General features: G+C 41.9%; 1 protein-coding gene and 1 long non-coding RNA gene across 29 annotated transcripts in view; one reads left to right on the forward strand and one right to left on the reverse strand.

The window, feature by feature from the left end:
- Positions 1-3,813, reverse strand: part of LOC112547334 (uncharacterized) — a 77,532-nt gene extending 73,719 nt beyond the window's left edge. The window contains exons 1-2 of one of the 2 annotated variants that reach the window (XR_003091053.2): positions 3,644-3,813; positions 1,760-1,884 (exon numbers count right to left, since the gene is read on the reverse strand). This is a non-coding gene — a long non-coding RNA (uncharacterized LOC112547334). Of the gene's footprint in view, positions 1-1,759; positions 1,885-1,933; positions 2,014-3,643 lie in introns of those variants that run through there. The other variant, XR_012900775.1, reaches the window with a different exon arrangement.
- The window catches only part of DLG2 (discs large MAGUK scaffold protein 2), a 1,555,116-nt gene that overhangs the window by 1,459,530 nt on the left and 68,251 nt on the right, over positions 1-27,335 (forward strand). For 26 of the 27 annotated variants that reach the window (XM_075919432.1, XM_075919430.1, XM_075919421.1 and 23 more), the window contains one exon: positions 18,714-18,890. In XM_075919432.1, the coding sequence (XP_075775547.1) occupies positions 18,714-18,890 (177 nt within the window). Of the gene's footprint in view, positions 1-4,918; positions 5,133-18,713; positions 18,891-27,335 lie in introns of those variants that run through there. The other variant, XM_075919438.1, reaches the window with a different exon arrangement.

The raw sequence follows: 27,335 nt of genomic DNA on the forward strand, positions 1-27,335 counted from the left end.
TTTAGATCTGGAGGGAGCTGCCCTGTATCCCCTTGGCCAGTTTTAAAATTAGATTATGCCACAGTGCTATGTAAAGCAGCCATACTACACCAGATTGTCTGCCCTCAAACACCTTTTAAACATTGACCCCTATTTTGTATTTCCTATGTCTGAAGAGCACAAGTACTATTTCTTGAAGTTTGTGAATGGATGCTGTCCATAGGTGGCAGCATTGTGGCTATGTACTTATAAAAGGGTTCTCAGAATTGGGCCAGGCAAAAAAATGTGCAGATAAATGTTTCATATAATAGTATCCATGTGGCATTTTCTAAATCAGGGGTTAATAATGCTCAACACACAGTGCACCAGGGTAATCCACAGGTGGGTCACAAGACATTTTGTTTGTTTACTGTTCACTGTCATGGCCCCATTCAGCTTCCCCTGGCTGGGAACAATGAACCAGGGCTGGTTGGGGAGGGCATGCCTGTTGATGGTCAACGTAAACAAAATGTCTCGTGGCCTGCCAGCAGATTACCCTGATGGGCCACATACCAAAGATTGTGCTAAATGTCACTTCAGGAGGAGGCTATAGATTTTCTTTTTCTTTTCATCCAGAAGCTCCCTTGGGGAGAACAGGATTAAAGACACACTTACATTAGGAGCTGTCATTTGATTTCTGTAGAGTAACAAACCAGTTTTAACTACAGAATTTTTGTACAACTGCATACCAAATTAGTACAAAATATACTGTTATAGCCATTTTCTGACCAGCATAGGCACTCAGTGAAATCCTGGCTATAATGAAGTCAATGGGAGTTTTGCCCTTGACATGCTGATGCCAAGAATATCCCTTTTTGTTTAACACAGCTTTATGGCTTAAATACTTATATAACTCCCATTACTACTAGTACTATGTAGCCCAGAGGTGGGCAATAATTTTTGGTGGCGGGCCACTCCAAGATTTTGGAAAGTGGTCAAGGGCCACACTTTTCTGTAGAGAATATGTGGGGTTTAGGATGGAGGATGGTACAGAAGAGTGCACGGGGTAAGGAACTGGGGTGCAGCAGATGGTGTGAGGTCTGAGAGGGAGTTTGGGTGAAGGAGGGGATTATGACCTGGAGCAGGGGATTAAAGTGCAAGGTATGGGAGGGTATTTGGGTGCAGGAAAGGATTCTGGCCTGGGGGAGGGGTGTAGGAGGTAATACAGGGTCTGGGAGGAAGATGTGACTTGGGGCAAGAGGTTGCAGAGGGTTTGGATGGTGATCTCTTGGAGGAAGAGAGTTGGGTAGAGATTCTTACCTAAGAATCTCCTGACCAGCAGCCCTACAGCACCCCCAGGACAGGCTGGACTCCTTGCCTGGTGTAGCCCCAGACTGCTTGAAACTGCAGACTGCTACCGCTATGTGGCTTTTAGCTCCAGAAGGGGGAAGAGACTTGCATTGCTCCCATCCCCCAGGTCAATCTCTCAGCTTCTATTGGCTGAGAGCTGAGGAATGGGCTGGGGGTGAGGAGATCACACAAAGCCTCCTCCTACCTTCAGAGCAGAGAGCCGCATGGACTTTTAGTCCCAAGATCAGGCCCAGTTAAATGTATTTATTTTTATTATTATTATTATTTTATTGTTTGGAACCCCAATATGCACAGGTGCAACACTCACACTATAGAAACTTTTATATTTTCAAATAAATAATTGATTTACATATTCAGTACTGTTACACACACTAACTCAGCAAAGTAGACAGAAATAATACAGATAATACATGTAGACATTCATCCTTACACCATCCCTTGCAGATCAATCGGAAATGTTAGCCATTCTCTTCCTCATCACCTTCACCTTCCTCATCTTCACCTGTGGCCATCATTCTGGCCCCTCCCAGGATCAACATCTCTCTCTTTGTTGCTCTGGGATGCAATGTTAATATGTTAATATAATATATTACACTGATGTTACCATGTATCATGCATATTCAGTAGTGGGTTTTCCCTTCTTCCTTATTTGTATTTCCTCCTCTTACCAATGCTAAGGTGTCCTTTTTCTATAGGTTAGTATGTCTATGATTTCACCCCATTATCATATATGTCACTTCGTTGCCATGGCACATTTGGGGTCAAATGTTCCATCCAGAACGTTCCAGAAGTTGGTGTCAGGGCCTGTACTGTGGTCAGCTGATATCATATGCACAAAACTCCCCCTTACATCCTACTTCCAGTTCCTCATAACTTATTAGTTACTGAAGTTTATCTATGCCAAAGTTCATTGGCCTCAAGCTTCATGTTAACTGTAAAGCTAATGTCTTACAGGATACAGGAGACCTGTTCCTTGCATTACTGCTGAATATAATAAAGCAGAATATACTGCAAAGCAGTGAATATAATAGAGGTAAACTGGCTCACTGGGCCACAACTGTTAGGTGCTCATATGGCCCCCCATGCAGTAGTACTATCATCACCATTTTGCAGTTACGGACCCAAGGCACACAAAGACTAAAGGCTTGTTTTCCCAGTGCTGGCATAGCGTATTGGCACAGCATGCTAGAGGGTTATGATTCCTAAAGCACTATAACATGTTGCATAGGGATGTAAAATTTTGATTATTTGGCTAATTGAATAGTCGATGCAATTTGCATCAGCTATTCGATTAATCAATAAGGGCGCTTTCATCTCTGAAGTGTAGCAACAGCCTCTGGGGCTGTTGCTATACTTCAAAGATGAAAGCACTGCAGGGAACACAGGGTCAGAGGAGGACTCAAGCGGTCCCCCGCTGGCCCTGTGCTCCGTGCAGCGTTTCAAAGCGGCAGCACTGCATGGAGCCTGTGTCAGTGGGGGAGTCATGTGCCATGTGAAGCCCAGGGTCTGACCCCAGGCTCTATGCTGCCGCTTCAAAGAAGCTCCTCAATTCTCCCCCCCCCCCCCACCCCCTTGCTACCTCTTTCTGGTAAAGGCAGCAAGCAAGTGGGCAGGGGGGGGAGGGAAGTGACTAGTTGACTGGTCAGTTGCTTATCAGATCCTTGACTAGTCATTCACAACCCTAATGTTGCACTCTAACCATGCTATGTAGATTCTGGTGGCTCACTCTAAACTGTAGCAAGTGGGTACTTGTTAGAGTCTGTCGGCAGGGTTTACATGGAGCACTTAGAGCACAGCGTGTTATGATGCTTTACAAATCACACCTTTATAGGCAAGCCCTAAGTGAATTCGTCAGAATGATATAGAGTAGTCAGGGGTAAAGTAGGGATCTGAACCTGGAAGGTCTTGCACCAGGCTAATGACCTAACACCTAGACCCATCCTTCCTCTCAATTAAAAACCTACTGTTGGAATAGGGACTTAAACCCTGGACCCTTGGATTAAAAGACCACACACTCCTGACTGAACTATTCAGGATCACTTGTATCACTATTTACCTCACCATAACATTTGGGCTTGGCAACATTTGATTTTTATATAATTTTTCAATAATATCATTGATTTAAGCATCAATGTGGGGGAGTCAGACAGTGATGGAGTCAGACAATCATTTAATGATGATGGATGTTAAGATTCAAGAAGTTAAAAGTTTGATAACAGTTAAAACACAAATTGTCAACATCACTTGTCAAAAATATACAAGGTAAATATTCTTAAACCAAGCTCTAATAAGTTCTCAAGAACTTTTTTCTTACTTTGCCCATCTGTAAATTTCAGTTATTGTAGGTGGAAATATTTTTCACCAGATTGTGGTATATTGTGTAATTGATGATTACTGATATTTACCACTAAACATTTAATCTTTCCAGTGCTCCCTATATTAAACTTTTTTAAGCAGTCATATTACTACATAAGTAATAAACACTGGGATTATAAAAATTGGCTGTCGTGTTTGTATTCCAGATGCTGAGCTAACAGTTTTTTTGGCGGGGGAGGTTAGTTCATAATGAAAATGACTGTTAGACAGAGTCTTTCTGATTGCAATCCAGGCTGATTTTCTAGAACAATCACAGAAATGCAGTCTCTGGAGGAATGGAATGTTAACTATGACCTCAAGAACCTACAATATCACGTAACAAAGGCAACAGTTCTGAGAAGCAAGCTGTTTTTTTTAAACTGAATTGTTGGATGATGTTGATGAGAATTTAATTTCAGAGCTCAAAGACACTTGGCAAGCATTTCAGTAAGTCTTATTTTTTAATATGGAGATATAAAGCTGGAAGGGACCAGAGGTTATTGAGTCAAGTCCTGTCCTGTGCCCTTACAGCAGCCCAAGTACCATCCCTGACAGATTTGCCCCAGATCCCTAAATGGCCCCCACAAGGATTGATTTTATAACCTTGGATTTAACAGACCAGTGCTTGAACCACCAAGCTCTCCCTCCCCCCTTGTGTTTGTGTTGCCTTGCCTTGCCTTGCCTTATGGGTGAAGACACACAGAGTGAATAATGTGGTAGCAGCAAATGTCATGTTAGTTCTACATTTTACTCTTTTGTTCCATGGCTTTACTTAGCAGGGGGAATCAGCAAAATGGAAAGACAAAAGACAGGAAGGAGGGTAAGGGAGAACAGTGTCATTTTCATATCATTTCAGAATAAAATTTGTCCTTTTACTTGTTAGAATGGATTTAGTGTTCTATTGCCAATTACTTTCTGACAGAAGATTGTACATTAAAATATTCATCAGGAGTAGAGACATAAGGGAATGAGTGATTTTCTGAAGAATTTCAGACACACAATTTTAAAATGTATTTATATTAATGAGAATGTTATGTTTGGAAATGAATTTTGAGCAGGTAAAATTTTTCAGAATATATCATTTAGTGAATCAGGTAAACTGGCTTTACTTCAGTCTGACAGAGAGCAGAGTCTAGCTAGAAAGCTTTGGACGCTAGGACAGTGAACTTACAGCTGCAACAGCAGCACTGGCAGCTGAAGAAGAGACCAGTGCATTTGTTGTTCTCCTCCACAGACTTCCTGTCTACACAGAAGTTGACAAAGATGATGTTCCCGATTGATTTGACAATGATGCTAATGGTCCTGGCCATCATGCTGAAATAAATAGAGACTGTACAACATGCTCTCAGTGATGAAGAAGCTGCAGATTCTGCTGAGGAAGAAGTGACAGAAAAAATCTTACTATAATGCAGAGAGGCAACCTCTTCCTTCAGTACTTGAAGTAACAGCATGATACCAACCTCACTGAAATATTGTTGATGAAGTGACACCATGATGGCACAATGAGGAGAAACTCTCATCTAAATATAATCTGTCAGATTGTTTTCCAGCCATTATAAATACGAGGACTGCTCTATATACCATTGTGCTATATACCCTCTGGATACATCTACACTGTAGGGTTTTTCCAAGGAACGCATTTGCTCTTCCGCTTTTTTTTTTGTGTAAGATCAAATGTGCTCTTTCGGGAGCCCAGTATGACTCGTTCTACGAGGGACAAAGGCTCCACTGAAAGAGAAGGCTTTTCCACCATTTGGCCCCATCTAGACTGGGTCAAATGGTGGAAAAGCCTCTTCAGGAAAAGCTATCGGAAAAAGCTATGCAAATTGCACAGTGCAAGTTGTGTAGCTTTTTTCCCAAAAAACCCTATAGAGTAGACCTAGCCTCAATGGATTATTCTGGGAGGGTTCTGTGGCCTGTATTCCACAAGATATCAAACTAGAAGATCACAATGATCTCTTCAGCTACATGGAATCTATACATCTATTAATATTACAGTCTAGAATATGAAACCATGTGTTACTTTATAAGTATGCTAGAAAGATTATATTTTATTGGTGAATGTCAATTTTATCCATATACACACAAACCGATAAAAATATATCCATTGATTATCATGTACATTTACAGATAGGCAAAATAAGAAAATTTCTGCTTCAGAACTTAGTATAGTGTGTTTTATAGATAATTACTTTTTGTGTTTTGACATGTTGATAGATTTTGTGTTTAAGAATTCTGAAACTTTAACTTTTGAATCTCAGTGTCAACTGAAAAGAAACAATTGCCTGACTCCCACATTGTCTGACCTCCCCCATAATTCCAATATGAAAATTAAAATGATGAATATTTAAAAAGTTAAAATCCATATTTTTGTGCAACTATGAATATTTAATCGATAAAAATAGAAAAATGCTTAAAATAAATATTGAAAGCATCCATCAACTTTAAAAAAAAGAAATCCACCCAGCATATGTATAAGGGCTTCATTTTATGAGGTTCTGAGCAGTGTAAACATCCCTAATGCTGCTTAGGGTAAAATTTTCAAAAGTACCTACATGACTTAGAAGCATTTAAAAATCAGAGGCGCATGCAGGAGAAATGTACCTACATCTGTAAGATTATTCTTGAAAGAACAGAAATGTTTCTTAGATGTTTGAAAAACTAGACAAACTCAGGGGGAAAAGTCTATGAGAAAGTAAATATATCAACTGCTGCATCTTTGACTACTGAAGTTACTTTGACAGAGAGAAAATATACCTTGCAACAGGTAAAGGGAATCTGCAGAGGGGCTCCTGTTTTGTAAATGCTTCTGTGTGGCCCTGAAAGTTAATCATTGACAGAAAAAAAACCAGAATCAGAAGTTAGATTTGCTTTGAAATGGAGTATCTGCTAGGACAAAGTAGGCAAAACTGAAACAATGAAATGATGATGTATACATTTACCATACTCAACACAGTTCAGCAAAAATCTGATGGAGAAATTACTATAGAAAATAACTCTTCTGTGGAGTAAGGAAGAAGATGGTTAAAATCTTCTCACAATAGTTAGATGCTGTCAGCTAAGAAATCACAAAGTACCATTGCAGGAGCTCTTTGTCAGAGTAAGGACTTGACACATTGATTTCTATAGGAGTTGATTCTTCGGGAACCTATCTGAATATGACCCTTTAGAAGAATAGGTAACCTTGCAACAATACATGCTCTATTGAAGTCTTAAATGGTCCTTTTGCAGTGCAAGATCTGAACAATTCTGGGTCACAATGCTGAACAAAAAAGCACAAAGGGCTGTAGTGTTTATTTAGGATGGAATTGTAAATGCAGAGGGCTGGTTTCCTGCTGCATTGCTCCAGAGTGATGCTAGTACAACCTCCCAAAAATCAGTGGGCTTTAGAATAATGCAGTAGTGCATCAGGTTCAGAACCACATGAGCTGCATTACAAGCAATGCAGAGACCTTGTTCAAGACAAGGGGAAAGACACTGTTAGAGAAAACGTACTGCTTGTTCTAAACATCCTGTGGAGTGAGAGTTAGCAATCAGTATGCAAGCTTGATTATGCGGTGTGACTAGTACACGCACCTAGAGCTTAAGGAGAGGAAAATCAGATGTCTCTATCTCTCTCCAGTTATGGTGGCTTATTACTGTTTGTAACCCCTCCTGTTGGCTAGCCCAGTGTGAGGTTATTCAGCATAGGGGAAGCTTGTGATTTCTTACACCACTGTGGGGGGAGGACTAGGCCTGAGGCTGCTTGGTGTGCTCTGCGTTGTGTATGTGTGAGTGCACCTCAGACCAGACCCACTCCGAAAATCACCAGGAACAGGCTTTATTCTGTAAAAAACATAGAACAGGAAAACAGTTCAGCAGCCCCTTCTCTCAGCATGCAGCCTGTGTGCTGCTTCTAGCACAGTCCTTGCTGAGACCCTGCTGGGGGCAGAGGGCACATCCTGGAAGGAACCAGGAAGTTCTCCCAACATGCCGCAGTTTGTAGTCCACAACTTATAGTTCCCAGGGCTGCTGCTGAAACACACTGGACCTTGGGCTACATGTTGATAAGTAAAACTGAACAAAACATACCATCCCAACAAAATACTCAAATGCTACCTGAGGCTTCCATCAGCCATCACAAATGGGTTTCTTATGGATTTTATCCTGTAACAGTGCTGCCAAATTTTACAATATTTTGTTTTTTTAAAGCCCCCACACCTGGAGTCAGCTGTTTACATGAGAATAACATCCCCCATTCTGGAAAAAAAGCAAGTTTTTAGCAAAAAGTTAAAAAACTTTAAAGTATTACTGCAGAGAATCCTAAAGGCTGAAAAATACAGAAGGTAAATAGAAAGGGCCAAGATTTTCATTCTGTTTTTTAATCTTATGATTTCGGGGGGCTGGACTCGAGATTTTTTAATGCTGTGAATTGGCAATGCTGGTGTGTGTAGTTAAAATACCTTTTTTTTTCAATGCTATTTTAAAGCATTTTTAAAAAATTAAGTGGTGGCCAAACATCGCTGTCAAAACAAATTTAGGAACAGTAATATATATTTTTATTTTTACTTTATTAAACCAAGCTACATGCACAATAAGGTATACTTCTTTTTCTTCATTTTATATAGAAAGTTAAAAGCCAATAGAGTGTGCTATCAGAAGCAAAAGTCACCTGGCAACTTTAGAGCATCCCCTAGCAATGAGTTCTAAAACAGTTAGTGGGGAAAAAGGAATATATGCCACACATCTTAGCAACAAAATGCAACAAAAGTCTACAATATTGTGAAGTAGGTACATAAGGAAATACTTTTTCAAACAATGCAGTCAACCTGTAAAACTCATTACTAGGAAATATCGTGAAGGCCCAGAAGTATAATTGTATACAAAAAAGAATTACATGGTTGATCAATAGCTATTAGCCAAAATGGTGAGGGATGCAACCCCATGCTCTTTGTATACCCAAACCTCTGGCTGCCAGAAGCTGGGACTGGATGACGGGGGGTGGATCACTCAATGACTGCCTTTTTCTGTTCATTCTCTCTGAAGCACCTAGCACTGGCCACTGTTGTTGGAAGACAGGATACTGTGTTAGATGAACCATTGGTCTGACCCAGGATGGCCATTTTTATGTTCTTATTCCCTGTTTGAAAATATTCACTTACGATGTTTTTTATAAAATAAATCTTTTGTGAGTTATTTTTCAGCAGGTTGGTGCCCTAAATATCTTCTGACTTGCTGTCTCCTATTCACTCTGGCTATGTCTAAACTACAAAGTTAATTCAAACTAACAGCCATTAGTTCGAATTAACTTTAATAGGGGCTACACATACAAACCGCTAGTTCGAATTTAAATCGAACTAGCGGAGCGCTTAATTCGAACTAGGTAAACCTCATTCAACGAGGACTAACGCCTAGTTCAAATTAAGTAGTTCGAATTAAGGGCTGTGTAGCCACTTAATTAGAATTAGTTGGAGGCTAGCTCTTCCCAGGTTGCCCTGGTGGGCACTCTGGGCCAAACCAGGGAAACTCTTCTGCCCCACTCCCGGCCTCGGAGCCCTTAAAGGGGCACGGTCTGGCTACAGTGCTTGTGCCAGTTGCAAGCCTGCCAGCACCCAGCCAGCAGACCCTGTACCTGGCACAGAATGAACCAGCCACCCGCTGCCACCCAGCCCTCCGCCTCTTCCCAGGACCAGGCTGGCGGCTCAGAGGAGCCTGCCCGGGGCTGCAAGAGGCAGGCGCCCGCCTGGTCTAGTGTGGAGATCATGGATCTCATCAAGGTTTGGGGGGAGGCCTCTAGCATCCATAATCTCCACACTAGGCACAGAAAAGCGGCCGTCTAAGGCAGGATAGCTGCCAGCCTGGCCACCAAAGGCCACATGCGAACCCAGGAGCAGGTTTGCATGAAAATCAAGTTGATCCAGTGAGACCCCCGACCCTGAGCTTAGAACATAAGAACAGAAGAATGGCCATACTGGGTCAGACCAAAGGTCCATCTAGCCCAGTAACCTGTCTGCCGACAGCGGCCAGCACCAGGTACCCCGGAGGGGATGGACTGAAGACAATGTCCAAGCGATTTGTCTCATGCCATCCACCTCCAGCCTTCCACAAAAAGAGGCCAGGGACACCATTCCTACCCCCTGGCTAATGGCACTCCATGAACCCAACTTCCATGAATGTATCTAACTTCTCTTTAAACTCTGTTCTAGTTCTAGCCTTCACAGCCTACTGTGGCAAGGAGCTCCACAGGTTGACTATGTGCTGTGTGAAAAAAATCTTCCGCTTATTAGTTTTAAACCTGCTGCCCATTCATTTCATTTGGTGTCCTCTAGTCCTTATATTATGGGAACTAAGGAAGGACTTTTCTTTATTCACCCTCTCCACAGCACTCATGATTTTATATACCTCTATCATATCCCCCCTCAGTCTCCTCTTTTCTAAGCTGAAAAGTCCCAGTCTCTTTAGCCTCTCTTCATATGGGACCTGTTCCAAACCCCTAATCATTTTAGTTGCCATTTTCTGAACCCTTTCCAAGGCCAAAATATCTTTTTTGAGGTTAGGAGACCACATCTGTACACAGTACTGAAGATATGGCATACCATAGTTTTATACTTCCCCTCCTCCTTCTTCCCCTGGCTTCCCCCTTTCAGCTCCCTCCTCCCAGGTTTACCCCTCCCCTGTCCCACCTTCTCTCTTCCCCTCTCTCACCTCCTGTTCCCAGTCTCCCCAGAGGTTAATTCCTCCCCCCCCCCCCCGCCCAGTTTTGTTAAATAAAGAGAGTTTCTATTTTTGAACACACGTGTCCTTTATTTTTTACATCAGGAAGGGGGGTTAGGGAGGGGTGAGTGGAAAGAGGTGAGGGAGGAATGGGGCACGAGCCCCCGATGGAGAGGACTGGGGTGGCTCTGCGGGCTCCTCAGGGTGGAAGCTGTCCTGCAGGGCCTCCTGGATCCTGACAGCCCCCCGATTGACCCTCCCTGGATGGCAGCCTGTGGCAAGTGCAGCCAGGCTGATGGCTGAGTGCTGTGATGTGCCCAGTGTGGGCACTCAGGGCACTCCAAGACAGGACTGCTTTGCTGTCCCTCATCGAGTTAGACAAGCAAGCGGGGAACCCTGAGAACTGTCTGTCCGGGGTGGGGGTCGGGTCCCTTTAAGCACAGCCCTCGGCTAGCCTGAGGCAGCAGCTCCACACTCTAAGACCTAACCTGATGCCCTGCCGGCACTGGTTCCGGCCAGCCTTAACTTCAGTTCAGGGTCCACTCAATGTGGACATGCTATTTCAAATTAGCAAAACGCTAATTCGAATTAGTTTTTAGGTCTAGATGCACTAATTTGAATTAGCTTATTTCGAATTAACTAATTCGAATTAAGTTAGTTCAAATTAGTGCTATAATGTACCCTCTGAGACTCTTCTAAGAATCACATACTATAGCATTCATTCTGTAAAACCAAACTGCTGAGAGACTACCTGCGGAACCCATAGTAGTCCAAAGAAGGTTACTAATCTAAACCACTGACAGCGCAGTTAACAACCAGATGTGCGATAGCTCATTTTTTGAAAAGGACAGATCCCCCAATATTTGTGGCTTGGCGAAAATAATTATAGGAAATTCTTCCAATGGAAATATCAGATCAAGCCACATTATAATATCTGGTTATCGTTTTTTTGAATTTGAACACAATGAATATATAGATGATGAGAAGAGACTGATAAAGAGCCTTTTAAATATTACAAGTACAGACTGATTTCTTAATATTTGTATGGAAAGTTCATGTATCCTAATAGTGATTAAACAAAAAGTCAAAACAAACCCTAACTTGCGGACACATTGGAAATTGCTTCAAAATACAGATAGCAGAAAGACATTTTAGTTCGTATTGCATTTTTTTCACATCACGTTGTAATTTCAGTGCAAATTACACTACACATTTAAAGTATCCTTCATTTGACATCCAGTCACTCATCAGTTCCATTCTCAAAATGGATAATCTCAATTGTCACAACACAATCTTCTGTGCCAATAAGCTTCTCTGTCAACCTCAAATCCGATACACTGTTAAAACTGCAGAGCTTCACCTCGTTTTCACATCAAAACCAAGGTGAACTGCAAAATTGACATGATTTTGATGCAAAACCACATACTGGCAGTTCAGTTCACTTGGAAAGAAGCCCAGTTTTATTGAAATGAAAACTTGGAATAAACCTGATCTAAGTTTGCTGTTTGTTATAAATCTAAAAAAACCACTGAATTTTGACTGGTTTGGGGTTTGATTGAATTTTTCACACAACTCTGAGGGAAACTGTGTCCCTTAAGGAGACTTACTCAGATGATCACACGCTTCAATGTTAGAATTTGATAGGAAACCCAGGTCATTCCTTGTACAGAAAATCAGTCAAGTAAGATAAAACTTGTGTGAGGCCTAGATAGTTAATTGTTGAGTTTGGGGCTAGATAAAAAACAGAATAGAAGCTATCTCACAGAGCTTTCAGAATGGCCAGCTTTAAAACCCTTATAAAACAAATTAAACTTGTAATGAAAAAGCCTCAGAACAGTAAAATCTACCGCAGTAACACCCAGACTTTATAAAAGGGCCTAAATCTACTGCCTCCCACATGAAGAGTGAAGCCTCATCTTCTGTTCTAGGGATGTTAAATTGAGGTTATTTTAGTAATCGAGTAGGTGATTGAATTTTTATCGACTACTTGATATGGGAACGCAGCCTGCCTCACACCAGGACCAACCCCTGCTCCAGCTCTGCAATTTAAAAGGCAGTAAGCAGCATTGCCAATGTGTTGATTCAGAACCACAATGAACAGCCTGGATCAGGGGACCTCTTCACCCAGGCCCTGGCATTCCTGATGCTCCAAATGATCCTCCGTCCTCTATTTACCATGCAATTCTGCTTCTGGCAAAGGGAGACCAGTTCCGACTGGTGGGACTGCATCATCCTGCTTCAACAGAACAACCAGCAGTGGCTCCAAAACGTCCGCATGCAGAAGGCCACCTCCTGGAGCTCTGTGAATGGCTCACCCCTGCCCTAATGTGATAGGACATCTGGATGAGACCCACGATCCCCCTGCAGAAACGTGTTGCCATTGTCCTGTGGAAGCTCACCACACTGGACAGCTACTGCTCCATGGGGAGCCAGTTCAACCTGGGAAAATCCACAGTTGGGGCCATGCTCATGTTGGTGGTCAAGACCATCAACACCATCCTGCTGTGGAGGGTCATCAGCCTGGGGAACATCAACCCCGTCATCACTGGCTTTGTGGCCATGGGCTTCCCCAACTTCAGACAGGCCAGGAGCCTATGCACCGTAGGGGGAGATGAGATGGCTCAGCTTCTTACCGTGTCCCACACACACCAGATCTGGCAGTGGCGGCATCCCACAGAGAAAGAACTTTTATTACTGCCAGCTGGAGGAGGAGGGGACGTGTTCCTGTGAGAGAGCGTCATAGGGCTAAGTGCTCCGGGCTGACACTCCATGTGCACAGGCTGTTGTGCAAGCCCCAGGCCAAGAAAGCTGAGCGAGGAGCATGCAGCCCCTTGCTGCCTGTCGCCTGCCCCTACGTATGTATTGGGAAAGTGATGGAACTCACCTGAAGTGCCTTTCCCAGGATCGTCTGAGCCCTGGGAGACATCCTGGGAGTGAGGGACTGGATTCAGGTTAATGATCACCTCCTGGCTGGTAGGCATGGTGTCCTGGCTAGCCTGCTCCTCCTCCTCCTCTTTGTTGTCATCCTCCTTGTGGAGGCTGATGCCGGGCATTTCTTGGCTGAATTGGCGATGACTGGAAGGGAGGTGACCAGCTTCCCTCCCAGGATGGCACACGGTTACTCATAGTAGTGACAGGTGTGCGATACAGCCCCAAAGTGGGAACTTTGCTCCATGGCCTTGGGGTAGGCCTGCCAGAGTTCCTTAATTTTCATACGGAGCTGGTCCAACGTCCTGGTGTACCCTTTTTCCACGAGGCTGGTGGCCATCTGGCCATAGACATTTGCATTTCTCCTTTTGGTGAGGAGATCCTGGATGCTGGTTTTCCCCAGACCTTGATGAGATCCAGGATCTCCACACCAGTCCAGGCCAGTGCCACAAGCCCTTTCCTTTCCACCTGCAGCTTTAAAGTCTGCAGGAGAAGGGAAGAAGTGGAGTTGTCATGAGTGTGGCCAGAGCAGCCACAAGAACAGCTAGGAGAGGCCTCTGGAGGACAATTTTTTTGAAATAGCAGCAGTGGAACATCCACACTAACGCTATTTTGAAAAAACAATTTCAGAATAAGTGTTACAGTCCTCATGACAAACAGAAGTTATTATTTCGAAATAACCAGCCCATGGACTTGTTATTTCAAAATAACTCCCTAGTGCAGATCAGAGCTGAGAGGACATAGACAAGAATGGTTTAAGGCATGTTCTGTATTAAAACATTTTTTATTATAACTTTAAACACTTATTTCCAAAGATGTAAAAATGCAGATTATAGTAAAGTTCATAAATTCACTTGTGGAGTATAGAAGGTGACAACCTTTGGGGACATTATTTTTTCTCTGTAGTTGTGATACTACATATGAAATCCTTCTTATCGATCCATGGGAAATTGCAAATTCCTTTTTCTGGTTTAAGCCTGCTTCAAGAGGGTTCTGTGTGGTTCATTAGATGTTAATGAATTTTCAGTATCCTAACAATGGTTGGTTTTTCCTTCTTGATGGAAAACCCTATTCTCTCACCAAATAACTGATCCAAATCCCTTTGAAATCAATAGAAAGACTTTCAATTATTTCTCTGGGCTTTGGATCAAGCGTAGACGTGCCTGAGTCCAAAAATTTTCCGTCTGAGTCAAATTTTCCCCAAGTTCTGGAATGTTCAGATCTGGGACTGTTGGCTTGGGCCCCCTTCTAACTCTAGTGGAAACTAGGGAAAACAACACCCCCAAAATACAAACGTGAGATAAAAAGAAAAACAATAACAGTTTTTGTAAAACAAAAGGAATTATTTCTGACATCAGTAGCTGAAACTTTACTGTGGCATAGAGCTCCTAATTTGCTGTGAGCATTACATTGCTATAGGTGTTTTTATTCACAGTTCTCTTGTGCTTTTTTGTGACAGCTGCAACATTACATCATCATAGTTTTCCTTAGTTTTCATCTCATGTCATTCAAATGGATCTTGCAAGTGGGTGGCAGCATATGTAATAGAGAGCTGAAAAAAAAGGAAGCCTGCCTCCAATTCTGACTCTGAAATTGAATCTGTATCTTTGGACAGATCGTATAATCTCTCCTTTTTTTAGACTCCCCATCTGTAAAAGGGGAGAACAACTGTCTTCCTTACAAGGATGTTAGATGTCAGAAAATTTCCTCTAGTGGACATTTTACAAATGCTGGACAGATCCTCAGGTGCTGAGAATGGGCATAGATCCATTGTTGATAGCATTATGCCCATCTACGCCAGCGGAGAATCTGGCCTGTTAAGTATTATTATTTTATAGTTCAGTTGGTAGCAAAGAGGATTGAATTGGAAAGCTATCTGCATGTGGACTCAGCCATGCCGAAAGACTGCTCAGAACTATCATAAGAACATAAGAACAGCTGTACTGGGTCAGACCAAAGGTCCATCTAGCCCAGTAGCCTGTCTGCCAACAGTGGCCAGCAACAGGTGCCCCAGAGAGGGTGGACCGAAGACAATGATCAAGCAATTTGTCTCCTGCCATCCTTCTCCAGCCTCTGACAAACACAGGCCAGGGACACCATTCCTATCCCCTGGCTAATAGACTTTTATGGACCTAACCTCCATGAAATTATCTAGCTTCTCTTTAAACTCTGTTATAGTCCTAGCCTTCACAGCCTCCTCTGGCAAGGAGTTCCACAGGTTTATCAGCAGCAACCATTCCAGCAAGCGGTCAGTCAGCCACAACAGATAATCTGTGATCAATCTGCCCAACAACCAAAACAGCAGCAGGAGTTACAATACATGGTTGCCATCTGCTGGGGTAGGACTGAACAGCTTTGATCCATTATGGCCCTCATTCCTATCAGACTTACGAAAATGGGGCTTGCTGACCACTCTCCAAGGCATTCCTCTAAACCTTCAAGCAGGTAACCACAACAGCCTGGTGGCCCTCAAACAATATGCAGTTTTACTAGCCGAGTACTTAGCCAGATCAGTGCAAATGGTGGATAGCTCTTTAGATCCTTCACAGCCTGACTTTACGTTCAGGTCAATGCAGCAATCCTTGGACATATCATAAGACATTATGGCAATATTTACAGGAGGAATGATGGTATCTGTGGTGAATAAGCCCCTGGTTGCTGAAAAGCTACATAGTTCAGACTTCAACTGAGGACAGGAACCCAGTTGGCAAAGACAATTTCATTTGAACAGTATACATAGATACTACCCCCTGACGGGGGAAAGGTGACCCCATAATGACTATACTAACACATACCTGGATGATACCATATTCTATAGTTGAACATGGGAAAACCACTTACAACCTCTAACTTCCATACTCCAGTACCTCAAAGCAGCCAGTCGGATGGCAAATCCTACACATATTAATAAACAGGGAGCTTTTGTGTGTCACACAGAGAAAGATGTGGTTATAGTGTATTCAGTCTTTGGGGCCCAATTCTGTTGTGAATAACAGTCCCGCACTGAAAGAAAGGAAGGATACATTTGTATGAAAGTTGCTGTGTCAAATTCAGTATATTATTTCTGTTCATAACTTGAATTTATGCATAATCGATAGAGTACTTGAAAGTGGGGGTCCATTGTATAGACATAAAATAAGCAAAGTCCCTATCCTAAAGTGCAGATACTAATATACTTAGTTTAAAAGCTCTTTGGCGCAGGAACTTTATAGACATGAATAATCCTAAGTTAATTGCACGTTTAATAGCTTCCTAAATCAAGACCACCATTTGTTTTCTACATATCCCTGGCTATCAGTTCATGCAGACAGTGTTTTTTGCTAGGTGGTTGAAAGCCTTCAGTGTTACCAGAGCTATGATCTCCAGAACTCCAGTATGACTCTTCCTCTGGCATGTGTAGGAAAAAGGGATTCGAATCAGCACTTGCATTATTTTCTTTCAGGAATCGACATTTGCAGTGCACAGTAGCCAAGAACTGTTTCAGTCAATAAAATGTGCCCTTGATAATTCTCTTGCTTCAGATCTCTAATCTCACTTTAATTAGTGTTGTACACAACAGCTCCAATCAATGTAAGTCAGCAGCAAACATTACCATCTGTATTCATCATTAGCATTAACCAGCATGGTAATCTGCAGTTTTAGATTAATGCATGAGCACATGGGACTCTAGTGTTTGTTCAGAAACAAATACCTCTTTCTTTTCCTTCCATCATTTAGCATTTGGAATCTATCATTCCTTCTGCCTGAGAACTTTCCAGAGATGAAGCATTTCCATCACATCCATTGTAATTTGTTTCACTTGTAGAGAAGAGCATCATGTTCATTCTCTGCTTCACAAAATGATGTTGTGTGTTTGGAGATTAATTGTGGATGATTAATTTTGGATGGATTCAGGATCTATTGTGTGTAACCAATATTAGGCATTGTTGCCTGCTCTGTGGACAGGACTAGAAGGTAGTTACAGCCTTTAATATCAAGGTATATTATTATATTTAATGGCTTGTTCATAAAATGCTTTTAATACATGTGATAACTCATGGCATTCAGTAAAAGTCAGAGTTTGGCTTCCTGATGCATCATCTTCTTAAGCCAATTAGAAACAGGTTATTGGTTTAAAACTTGGCAGTGAGGATGCTGCCATTTCTCCAGATACAATTTTCTATGAATTTCTCAAGGAAAGCAAGACTTCATTCATTCCTTAGCTATCAGCATCTGCTGTTTGGATTGATGTAGTTCTTGATTGTAGGTTTATACTGCAGAGCATCAGTTGACCAACTGCTGGCCAAGAGCCCTTGAAAGACCATATATTTAATTAATTTGTTGCATTCCAGTTGGGCACTGTTTGTGCTGAGTAAGCTTTTTAAAGGATGTCTGCATCTTTACTGGGTATTTGCTTCTGCAGTAAAAGGATGCAAGTGTTATCCATGCTCAAAGTGCATTGAAAACAGAAGAGACAAGTGAAATTAGCCCCACAGATCACATAACATTTAGTGAAATAATGCTAGCATTTGTATTGTCTTCACCCATCTAAGGTGAATAACTGGAGTTGAGCTAGATAAAAGAAGTCTCTACAGTAGTCACTTTTCTAAAGATGCAGGATGCACAACTCCTTAAGAGAAGATACTATTTTAAATGTATTTTCTTCCTTACATAATATCATCCAGAACAAGTGTGTGCAGCTGTTAAATGACTATGGTTGAACAGATGCAACCTAAGGCTACACAGCAACAACTGTGACAATTCATTTTTTAAAAAAAAATTCTTTTCACTAGAGGAAGTAGCCTAGAGTGTTTTAAATCTACCAATAACGCTGCTATTACCGTTCTATGCAATTGCACAACAATGGGCAACAATTATTTGTGTTAAATCCATTATAGGAAAATGTTTACTAATAAAGATTTCTATCTTTTTTTTCTAATAGTAGGAGACATAAATTAGTGCATACCCCTTTGGACCACAATAAGTTCAGAATTCTGCATTTAGGAATTATAATCAGATTTGTTTTCCACAGAAGAAGAAATATTCGTTCCATTTTATTGGGTTCTTTGAACTGTATTGTACTAAAAGAAACCTTTCAGATTTGTTTTCCACTGGAAAAAAATGATTGCTAGATCCCACAGCTGGATTCATGGTGACAGACCCCTGCATTTACATGGAGCCCTATCAACGTCAATGAGGCGGCATGCAGATACAAACACCCTATTCACACCTCCAATGAATGCATAAAAATTATGAAATAAAATAGGCAATAAGGTACTTTACTAATTGAGTTAAATTAGGAAGAAGTAATTCTTATGATCCCTATTGAAAGGAATCAGAGGGACTTAAAATACAAGAAACCGTGCAGTCGTAAGTGCTGGCATGATTGGTATAATTGCTTGTTTTCACACCCTTCTTTTCCTTCCCAGAGCCATGTTTGACTATGACAAAAGTAAAGACAGTGGCCTTCCAAGTCAAGGACTCAGTTTCAAATTCGGAGACATCCTCCATGTTATCAACGCCTCTGATGATGAGTGGTGGCAGGCGAGGAGGGTCACTCAGGAAGGGGACAGCGAAGAGATGGGAGTTATACCCAGCAAAAGAAGGTATGTGCAGTTGTTGATTTTCTACTTCATTTGGCAACAATGTGCAAAAGTTTGAGTTTTATTCAAAAAATAATGTGCACTAATCTAATAAGATATAGGCGAGAGTACAAAAAAGAGCCATAAGAATTATTCAAGGGCTGGAAAAAGTGTCTTAAAGAACTCAATCTGTTCAGCTTATCAAAAAGAAGATCCAAAAGTGACTTGATTACGTTATATACATACCTTTTGAGTAGAACATACAGATAATAAAAGTGTCTAGCAGAGAAAGGATAATCAGAACTAGTGGAAGTTAAAGCCAGACAAATAGATATTAGTTGGTACCTTTGTTGATAAGGTAGAGGTCAAAAACTGAAGAGGCATGAGGGAGAATGAATTCTGTTGAAACCAAATTTCTCTTTTGGAATATTACTTCCAATCAGATATAAACCTTCTATCCAAAGTGATTTCAATTCTAGAGTTAATAAAAATGGTTGCACATATTTGTTATAGTGATAAATTGGATCACAGGTGGCCAGCAAAGCACATGGTATTGGTCCACAGAGAACTGGCTGATCACAGCTGCTAATCCAACTATTTTTTTTTTTGCCTTGTTAAACAAGGGAGGAGTTTTGGGGGTCTCAGGGGAGCAGCCATGTTTTCTGGGACACTACTAGCTTTTCATTCCATTTCCTAGACTATCAGGAAGTGAAGCGAAAGTACTTGAATTCTGTGCATGCCTCTCACTCCTGGCTGGTGAGCTCCCTTCAGCAGTTGGTGGTGCTCCCTGGTCATTTCCAGCCAATAGAAGCTGAGAGATTGGCTGGGTTCAGTTCCTATTGTCCGGTTGTTTCTGGCCTGAGGATTGGGTTGGGGACGGGTAGATCACATGAAGCTTCCCCCTCGCTCCAGAGAGTCACATGGAGCAGTCCTGCACTTAAAACAGTGGCTGTTGTGTGACTGAAGGTCCTAGCAGGGTGGTCCATATGCTGGATCCAGTGGCTTGGTGGGCTGGATTTGGCCCGCAAAGAGGTATCTTGCCCACCCTTGATTTGGGCAGAGTGGAAAGGGGTGCAAAATGACATGGGATCACAAAGGTAATCAGGAAATAGGTTGCGTAAGGTCTCACAAGATGTAGCTTGACTTTGTAATGATGCAGGTATAGTTACTATACAGCACGTCCCCACTATAAGTAGCCCTGGTATGCATCCATTCCACACTAAAGATGTTGATGCTTGTAGGAACTGATGCATTATAAGTCTTCCCATTCCACACTCTTAAGTCGTGCAAAAAAAAAACATCCTGTTTGCGCAAATGGAAGTCAGCTGTGGGGGGAGGGGAGAAATCCCTGCTTTCAGTTATTTCGCTATAATTCAAAGTTTTTTGGAATGTACCTTGGACTTATAGTGAGGACAACCAGTACTCTCTACCCCTCATACCACTGCATTTGCAGCAAATTGGAGATGTCTGCAAAAAACTGTAGAGCCTGCCTGCACCAATAGTTCCAAATTGAGATCACATTTTTCTCTCCAATAATTATTACTGGAAAAGACCAGCAAGTTCTGTGAGTGTACCTATATAAAAGCCTTGAAATCCAACAGTGACATCTTTCCCCTTTGTTGTTAGACTGTGGTATAGTCAAAGGGAGAGGATCAGTGGCAGCAGTGTATTAGAGCCAGACCCATTTTACTGGCTGGCAGAGTCAGATGGTTGCATCAACTAAAGGAAGAATGTATACTAGGCTCTTTTGTCTGCAGGCATGTGGAAATCTCAAAAATATTTCTCCTCCAATTTATAAACTTTTCAAGCATCCAGTCAGGAAACCATAAAGAATAGGTAACAAATCACATTTCCGAATCAAATGACAAATAGTCAAAATACATTCTTAAAGCAAATAGGTTGTGACTAGCCCAAAGAATATAAATGGTGTTGGCTCTGCCTACTTTGATCACTTAGGCTGTGTCTAGACTACATCCCTCTTGCAACAGAGGAATGTAAATTACACACTTCAAAATTGCAAATGAAACAGGGATTTAAATATCCCACGCTTCATGTGCATAATTGCATCATGGTGCTCTTTCGAAAAAGCACCATTTCAAAAGTAAAACTGCAATCTAGTAAAACGGCAGGCTTTTTCGAAAGATCCTGTAAACCTCATTTTTTGAAAAGTACAGGATCTTTAGATAAAGCCTGCCATTTTCAAAAGAACTGCATCTAGACCGCAGTTTTACTTTCGAAATGGTGCTTTTTCGAAAGAGCGCCATGATGCAATATGCAGATGAAGCGTGGGATATTTAAATTCCCGCTTCACTTCAAAGTGTCTAATTTACATCCCTCTGTTGAAAAAGGGATATAGCCTAGACACAGCCTTTGTCTTGGAGCTTTATCCTGGCAGTATCTACACTTTAAATCAGGAGAGGGCAATATATTTACTTACATCTCTGCAGATATGGGCAATTGTAGCTTTTGCTGGCCACGGATCATCGTTCTCAGACAGTGAGAACTACAGGAAATGGTGCAGACTAGGACACCACTTCCAGCAGCTCCCATTGGCCGGAAAGGGTGATCCACAGCCAATGAGATTGCAATTGTCTGTACCTGCGGAGGTGCAGGTAAATATAGCAATAGTGTCCGGCCAGGAGCTAACACTGTCAAATTGGATCCAGCCCTTTAGCTGATATTTACCCACTACTGCTCTAAATCTACATTCACAAACTGTCTAGGCAATTGAGGATTTCCACTCTTGCTTTTGAATCTCCAAAGGACCTATCCTTTGATGATGTGGTTTACAAAGCACCACTCATTCCTTATGGAATCCCTCTCATTTTTAAAAAGCATTTTAAAGTGCCCTCTATCCCCTCTCCAAAAAAAAATACCCAAAAACAATTTCTGTAGAATCATCACAATTGGCCCTATATTTCCCAAAGTTCCTTTCAATTCCTTTTTTATCCTGCACTTGTGTCCCCTCATTTTGTATTTTGTGAGGTTATAATATTATTCTGTTACGTTCTGAGCACTTTGACCCTTCTGATCATGTAAGTTGACCTCCTGTATAATTAACATATTAGCTATAACAGAGAACAATAGAAAATAACCTTTATGCACTACTGAAGCCATTATCATGTTCCATAATAGTTCTTTACTCTAGTATATACTCTGGAAGCAATCAACATAATTAAGTTCTTACTTAGGGAACTGTCTATGATAATCACCTTCCAAGTGCCTGATTTACCATTTTTTCTACATTTTTGGAACAGAGCCATTCAAACAGGCACATTAAAGCATGAGCAAATAAGAAATGTCCAGTGCTAAATCAAGGCTTAGTTTTCTTTTCCCTATTATAATGGATGTGATAGACCATAAAAGGATGTAATTTATAGCTACTAGAGAATCACTGTTCATTACTCACTCTGGGATGTTGTGTAGGCTTTCAGCTCTTAACTGTCAATCAATTACATGGAGTTAAGGTTTGTTATTTTACTCACAACTGAGAAGCTCTCCTTTAAGAGCAAACTTGGATCCTGTAGCACTGTCCAACAGAGACAGGCAGTTTAATTCTGTACTGAACAATGAGGGTACCGTAGCTCTTGCCCGCCTATGTCTGTCTCATTCAGGGTCTGATCCTGTGAATTGATTAGATCTTTTAACTGCCATTGACTCCAGAAGAAATTGAAGGAGGGCTGCTTAATGCCTCGCAGCATTTGGTTGGGTTCTTAACTTATGATGGCTTTGGCTTTAAAGGAAGCAGTTTACTAATTCCTAAACGCAAAGGCTGTGTCTACATTGGCACCCCTTTCCGGAAAAGGGATGCTAATGTAGACTTCGGAATAGCAAAATCCACAGGGGATTGAAAGTAGGAATAAGAGATCCTCCGGAAAAGGGCTTATTTTCCGGAGAATCACGTCTAGACTGGCGCTTTTCTCCGGCTTATCCCCAAGCTGGAAAAAAGCGGCAGCCATGTAAATGCAAATGCCGCGGGGAATATTTAAATCCCCCGCAGATTTTGCTATTCCGAAGTCTACATTAGCATCCCTTTCCCTAAAAAGGTTGGGGACCACTGCTCTAAGGTGCTATAGGACCACTTGTTGTTTTAAAAAAAATGTTAAGTTACAGACTAACATGGCTACCCCTCTGAGAATTTGATTTAGAATACCAGTTGGAATGAATCTTGGACACATCACTGTTTGATCATGAGAACTGCTGCGTACCTTGTGAAGTCTCATACTAATGGGATAAGCACGGTGAGTGTAGTTTCTATTAAGGACAATAGCCATAATCAGAGAAGTATAGAGAAGCACTCACTCTCTGAGTATGAGCTGCATGAATTCACACTAAGCATCCAAAATGGCAATTAATTTAGTGTTCTTAACTTAATACAGATCATGTAATTGTATCTAGCCCTGGACTTGTCACCAGTCCCACTGCTGCTACCAAGTGAAGAAGAGCTTCACTTGGTATTTCAAAAGAAGCAGGATTAATTCACCCTAAAACATCTTTTCTTTTAAATGTATCCAGCCACAAAACAGTCTATCAGATTTGAAGTCATTCTGAGAAGACCATTTTCAAATACATATGACAGTAGGGGGAGGGTGCTATGCAAATTATGTGTGTATTTTACAGAACAAATGTTTAAAGTGAGATCAGACTGTCGTGCTATTCTCAAATGTACAAAGCTTGCAAGGCACAATTTATTTATTTATTTTTAGATTCTAAAGGGCAAAAGATTAAAAAACACAAAAAAGTCTTTCATAAATATATTTCAAGGACAAGGAACCATAGTTTTGCCCATTGCAAAAATCCTTGTGGGTAAAAAGGCATCTTCAATTTGTTATTCCGCCTGACTTGTTAGGAGGACATGTTTATCCACTCAACTGGGTTTTACATATAATGGTTCTCTTCTAAATTAGCTACCTTTTAAAAATCCCTTAAGATTTTAATCCCACAAAGATAAAGCTTTTTAAAATAGCATGGTCTTGTTAGCTTTATCTGAAGTGAGTTACTTGAGCACAGTTGCTAATCTAATGGAAAAAGATAAATATAGACTAAAATTAATATGCACATGTTGATAGCCCTCTCCTTATTCTTTTTCAAGCAGGAGGAACATCAAGTAGGAATAAGAATGTACTCTGAGTTTGGGAAAGCACAGACCACAAGCTTCATTGAAGTGGCTTTGCTTGCAGGAGACATTTTTATATAAATTGAACTTTATTAATGTTTTAAAATTTTAAATAAAATTAGCTTACACAAAGGCCATTAACCAACAAGCTATCTTCATGGGAATGTGGCAAGTTAATTATTTTGGTTACAGTTCACAAAGTTTTAATATTGGAACAGGTTAAAAGCACGCTGGGAGGGGGGGACTGTTGCTGGCACATGTCCCAGGACTCCCACTATTGCTGAAGGAGGAACCAGACAGTGGCATGCAACCTGAGACTTCTGCTAGTGCTGAGAGGGTCAGCAGGGCTGGCAGACACCATAGTCAACTCCGCACAGCTCCCCAGAAGCAGACACGTGTCTCTGCAGCTCCTAGAGGGAGGGGTGGCCAGCAGGGCTTCTCCAGGTGCTACCCCTACTACAAGCTCCAACTCTGCAGCTCCCATTGGATAGGAAACATAGCCAATGGGACTTGCAGGGGGCAGTGCTCGTGGAAGGAGCAGCATGCAAAGGAGTCCTCATGGTTTTCCCTTCCCCAAGAAGCTGCAGGAACATGACACTTCTGGGGAGCCTCTCAAGGTAAGGGTTGCCCCATATCCCACCCCTCCGAACTAGTCCAGATCCCCCTCCCACACTCAAATTGCCCCAGTGGTGGCCAGTTTGGCTGGTAGGGTGGCCAACTGTCTAACTACACAAAGCCAAAGACCTTTATCCTGCACACTGCCCCACCACTTCCCTGAGCCCATGTCTAGTTTCTTCTCTCAGGCCCCCTGCCCCACTCACTCTATTTTCACCCCTCCTTCACTCATTCTCCTTCCAAGCTATGCCTTTTCCTATCCTATATCTTTTTTATATATTTTAGTAGGAATTCTGGTAATGCAAGGTCTGCAGGATATAATTTGTCCTGTATGAGTTGGCTTTAGTGGAATAAGTTAAGGGTTAATATATCTTCTAGAAATTATTTGTTCCTAATATTTCTTTTTTAGAAATTCTGAAAGACCCTGTGGCAGAATTGTCAGTTGGATCAGTACTCCTTGTGAGCTTGTGATATCTATCTAAAGACGAGAATCTGCCAGACCCAGCTAACCATCCTCTTGAATTAAGGAAGCAGGCCTTGTTGCACTTACTCGCAAAACTCCCACTTTTTCCATGCCTGGGACCAGATCCAAGGCGGTAGAAAGTGGTTTCATTCATGCATATTCAAAAGATGTCCCAATACCACCATCCAATCAAGTATGTGTACCCACAAAATCTTAGGGTGCAGAACTCCAACTTTGGAGGGGCAGTAATGATGCAAAAGGAGAGAGAAAAGCTGTGAGAGAAGAAAGCTTGGGGCTTCCACTTCAAGTATTTCTTCCTGTAAACTCTTGCATTACTAACATTCCTACTAAAATACATGAAGAAGACATAGGATAGGAAAAGGTATAGCTTGGGAGGCTCCAGGAGGTGCAGGCTCTGGGAGAGAGTTTGGGTGTGGAAAGGAGTTTCAGTGCAGGAGGTCATGAAGGGTGCAAACTCTGGGAATGTGTTTGCATGTTGGAGAGGGTGTGGGCTGTGGTCTGGGGAAGAGAGTTGAGTTGTGGGAGGGGGTGAAGGGAACAGCTCTTATCTCGGAAGTCTCCAAAACCAAGCAGCACATCCCTCTGAGAGCAGCTCCTAGGAATAGGGGTCAGAGGTCTCTATGCACTCCAGTGCCCGTAGGCACTCTTCCCATCATTCCCATTGGCTGCAGTTCCCAACCAATAAGAGCTGTGGAGTCGGCACTGAGGATCAGAGCAGTGCACGGTAACTCTTTGCCCCACCAGGGACCACAGGGATGGCACAACCTGATTCTGGGAGGGGCATGGAACCAAAGCAGTTAAGGAAGCCTGCCTTAGCCTTGCTCCCTGATTGTCTCGGGCAGCCCCAGAGACAGCCACATTGGCTGCTGCAGAAGTCATGGAGGTCATGGAAAATCATGGAATGTGACTTCCATGACCAACATGCCACCTTACTTAAGGTCAAAATCAGACCTTACATGAATGCTTGCAATTTGCATGGAAGTCTCTGGACCAAATTGAGAAGTTGTGGAGAACTTATGCATTTGGTGTGGTAAATTGTTCTGAAAATGGGAGAAAATAATAAAACATGTTTGTACTAATCTGACAGTCACTGGGTGGGCAAAACTCACAACCAGTGGGAAATTAGTCTTTTTCCTTCTGCCTTACTCTAACAGAAGGGTGTAAGTTAAAACAAGTTCTGTCAAACATATATTTTATTTTGTACTTTCTAGGGTATGTCTAGACTACATGTCTCTGCAAGCAGAGACATGTAAATTAGACTTACCAACATAGTCAATGAGGCAGGGATTTAAATATCCCCCGCTTCATTAAAATAAAAATGGCCGCTGCGTTGTGCCGGCTCAACTGATCGTCACCACAACGCGGCAGTCAAGACGGGTATCGGTCAGGAAGGAAATCCTTTGTCGACCGATCCCTTATGCCTTGTGAAACGAGGTTTACAGGATCGGTCGGCAAAGGGTTTCCTTGCTGACCGATCCCTGTCTTGACTGCCGTGTTGTGCCGACGATCAGCTGAGCCGGTACAACGCAGCAGCCATTTTTATTTTAATGACGCTGGGGATATTTAAACAATGAAGCTTTGTTGACTATGTCGGTATGTCCAATTTACATGCCTCTGCCAGCAGAGGCATGTAGTCTAGACATACCCCTGTATATTAACTTTTCTTACTACACTTTCACTATGCTTATTCTGCAAACCAGCTGAATGCTACATCAATACAAATTAAGCAACTCCACCCATTTGTACTTGGTTTCACATCCCAAGATGTAATTTACACCTCCATTTACATCACAGATGAGTATGGCTATGAAAATTTAAAGCTCATCTTGCCTGTTATTTTACATCTCCAATAAGAAAACTAATCTATCATTTTATAAATGTATGGGTACATCTAGCGTTAACATGTGCAACTTCAGCTACATTAATTGCATAGCTGAAGTCAAAATACCTGAACTCAGCTTTTGGCACTGTTTACACATCAGGAAGTCAAAGGAAAAACACTCTTCCTTCCACTTCCCTTACTCCACGAGAATTACAGAAGTCGGAGTAAGAAGCCCGTTATTTTGAAATTATTGGCTTGCTGTGTAGACGCTCACACCATTCTAAGCATGCAATATAGGCATAGCTTATTAATAAACTTTTCAACGATTCATTAACCATCCACTTACAGAATATGAATACATTCTTCTTTTGTATGGCTTAGAGCAACAATGTTAGATCCCCAAGTTTAGGTTAGTGATCCAGTTGTTTGCTC

The sequence above is a fragment of the Pelodiscus sinensis genome, chromosome 1, assembly GCF_049634645.1.
Source record: "Pelodiscus sinensis isolate JC-2024 chromosome 1, ASM4963464v1, whole genome shotgun sequence".
NCBI classification, from domain to species: Eukaryota; Metazoa; Chordata; order Testudines; family Trionychidae; genus Pelodiscus; species Pelodiscus sinensis.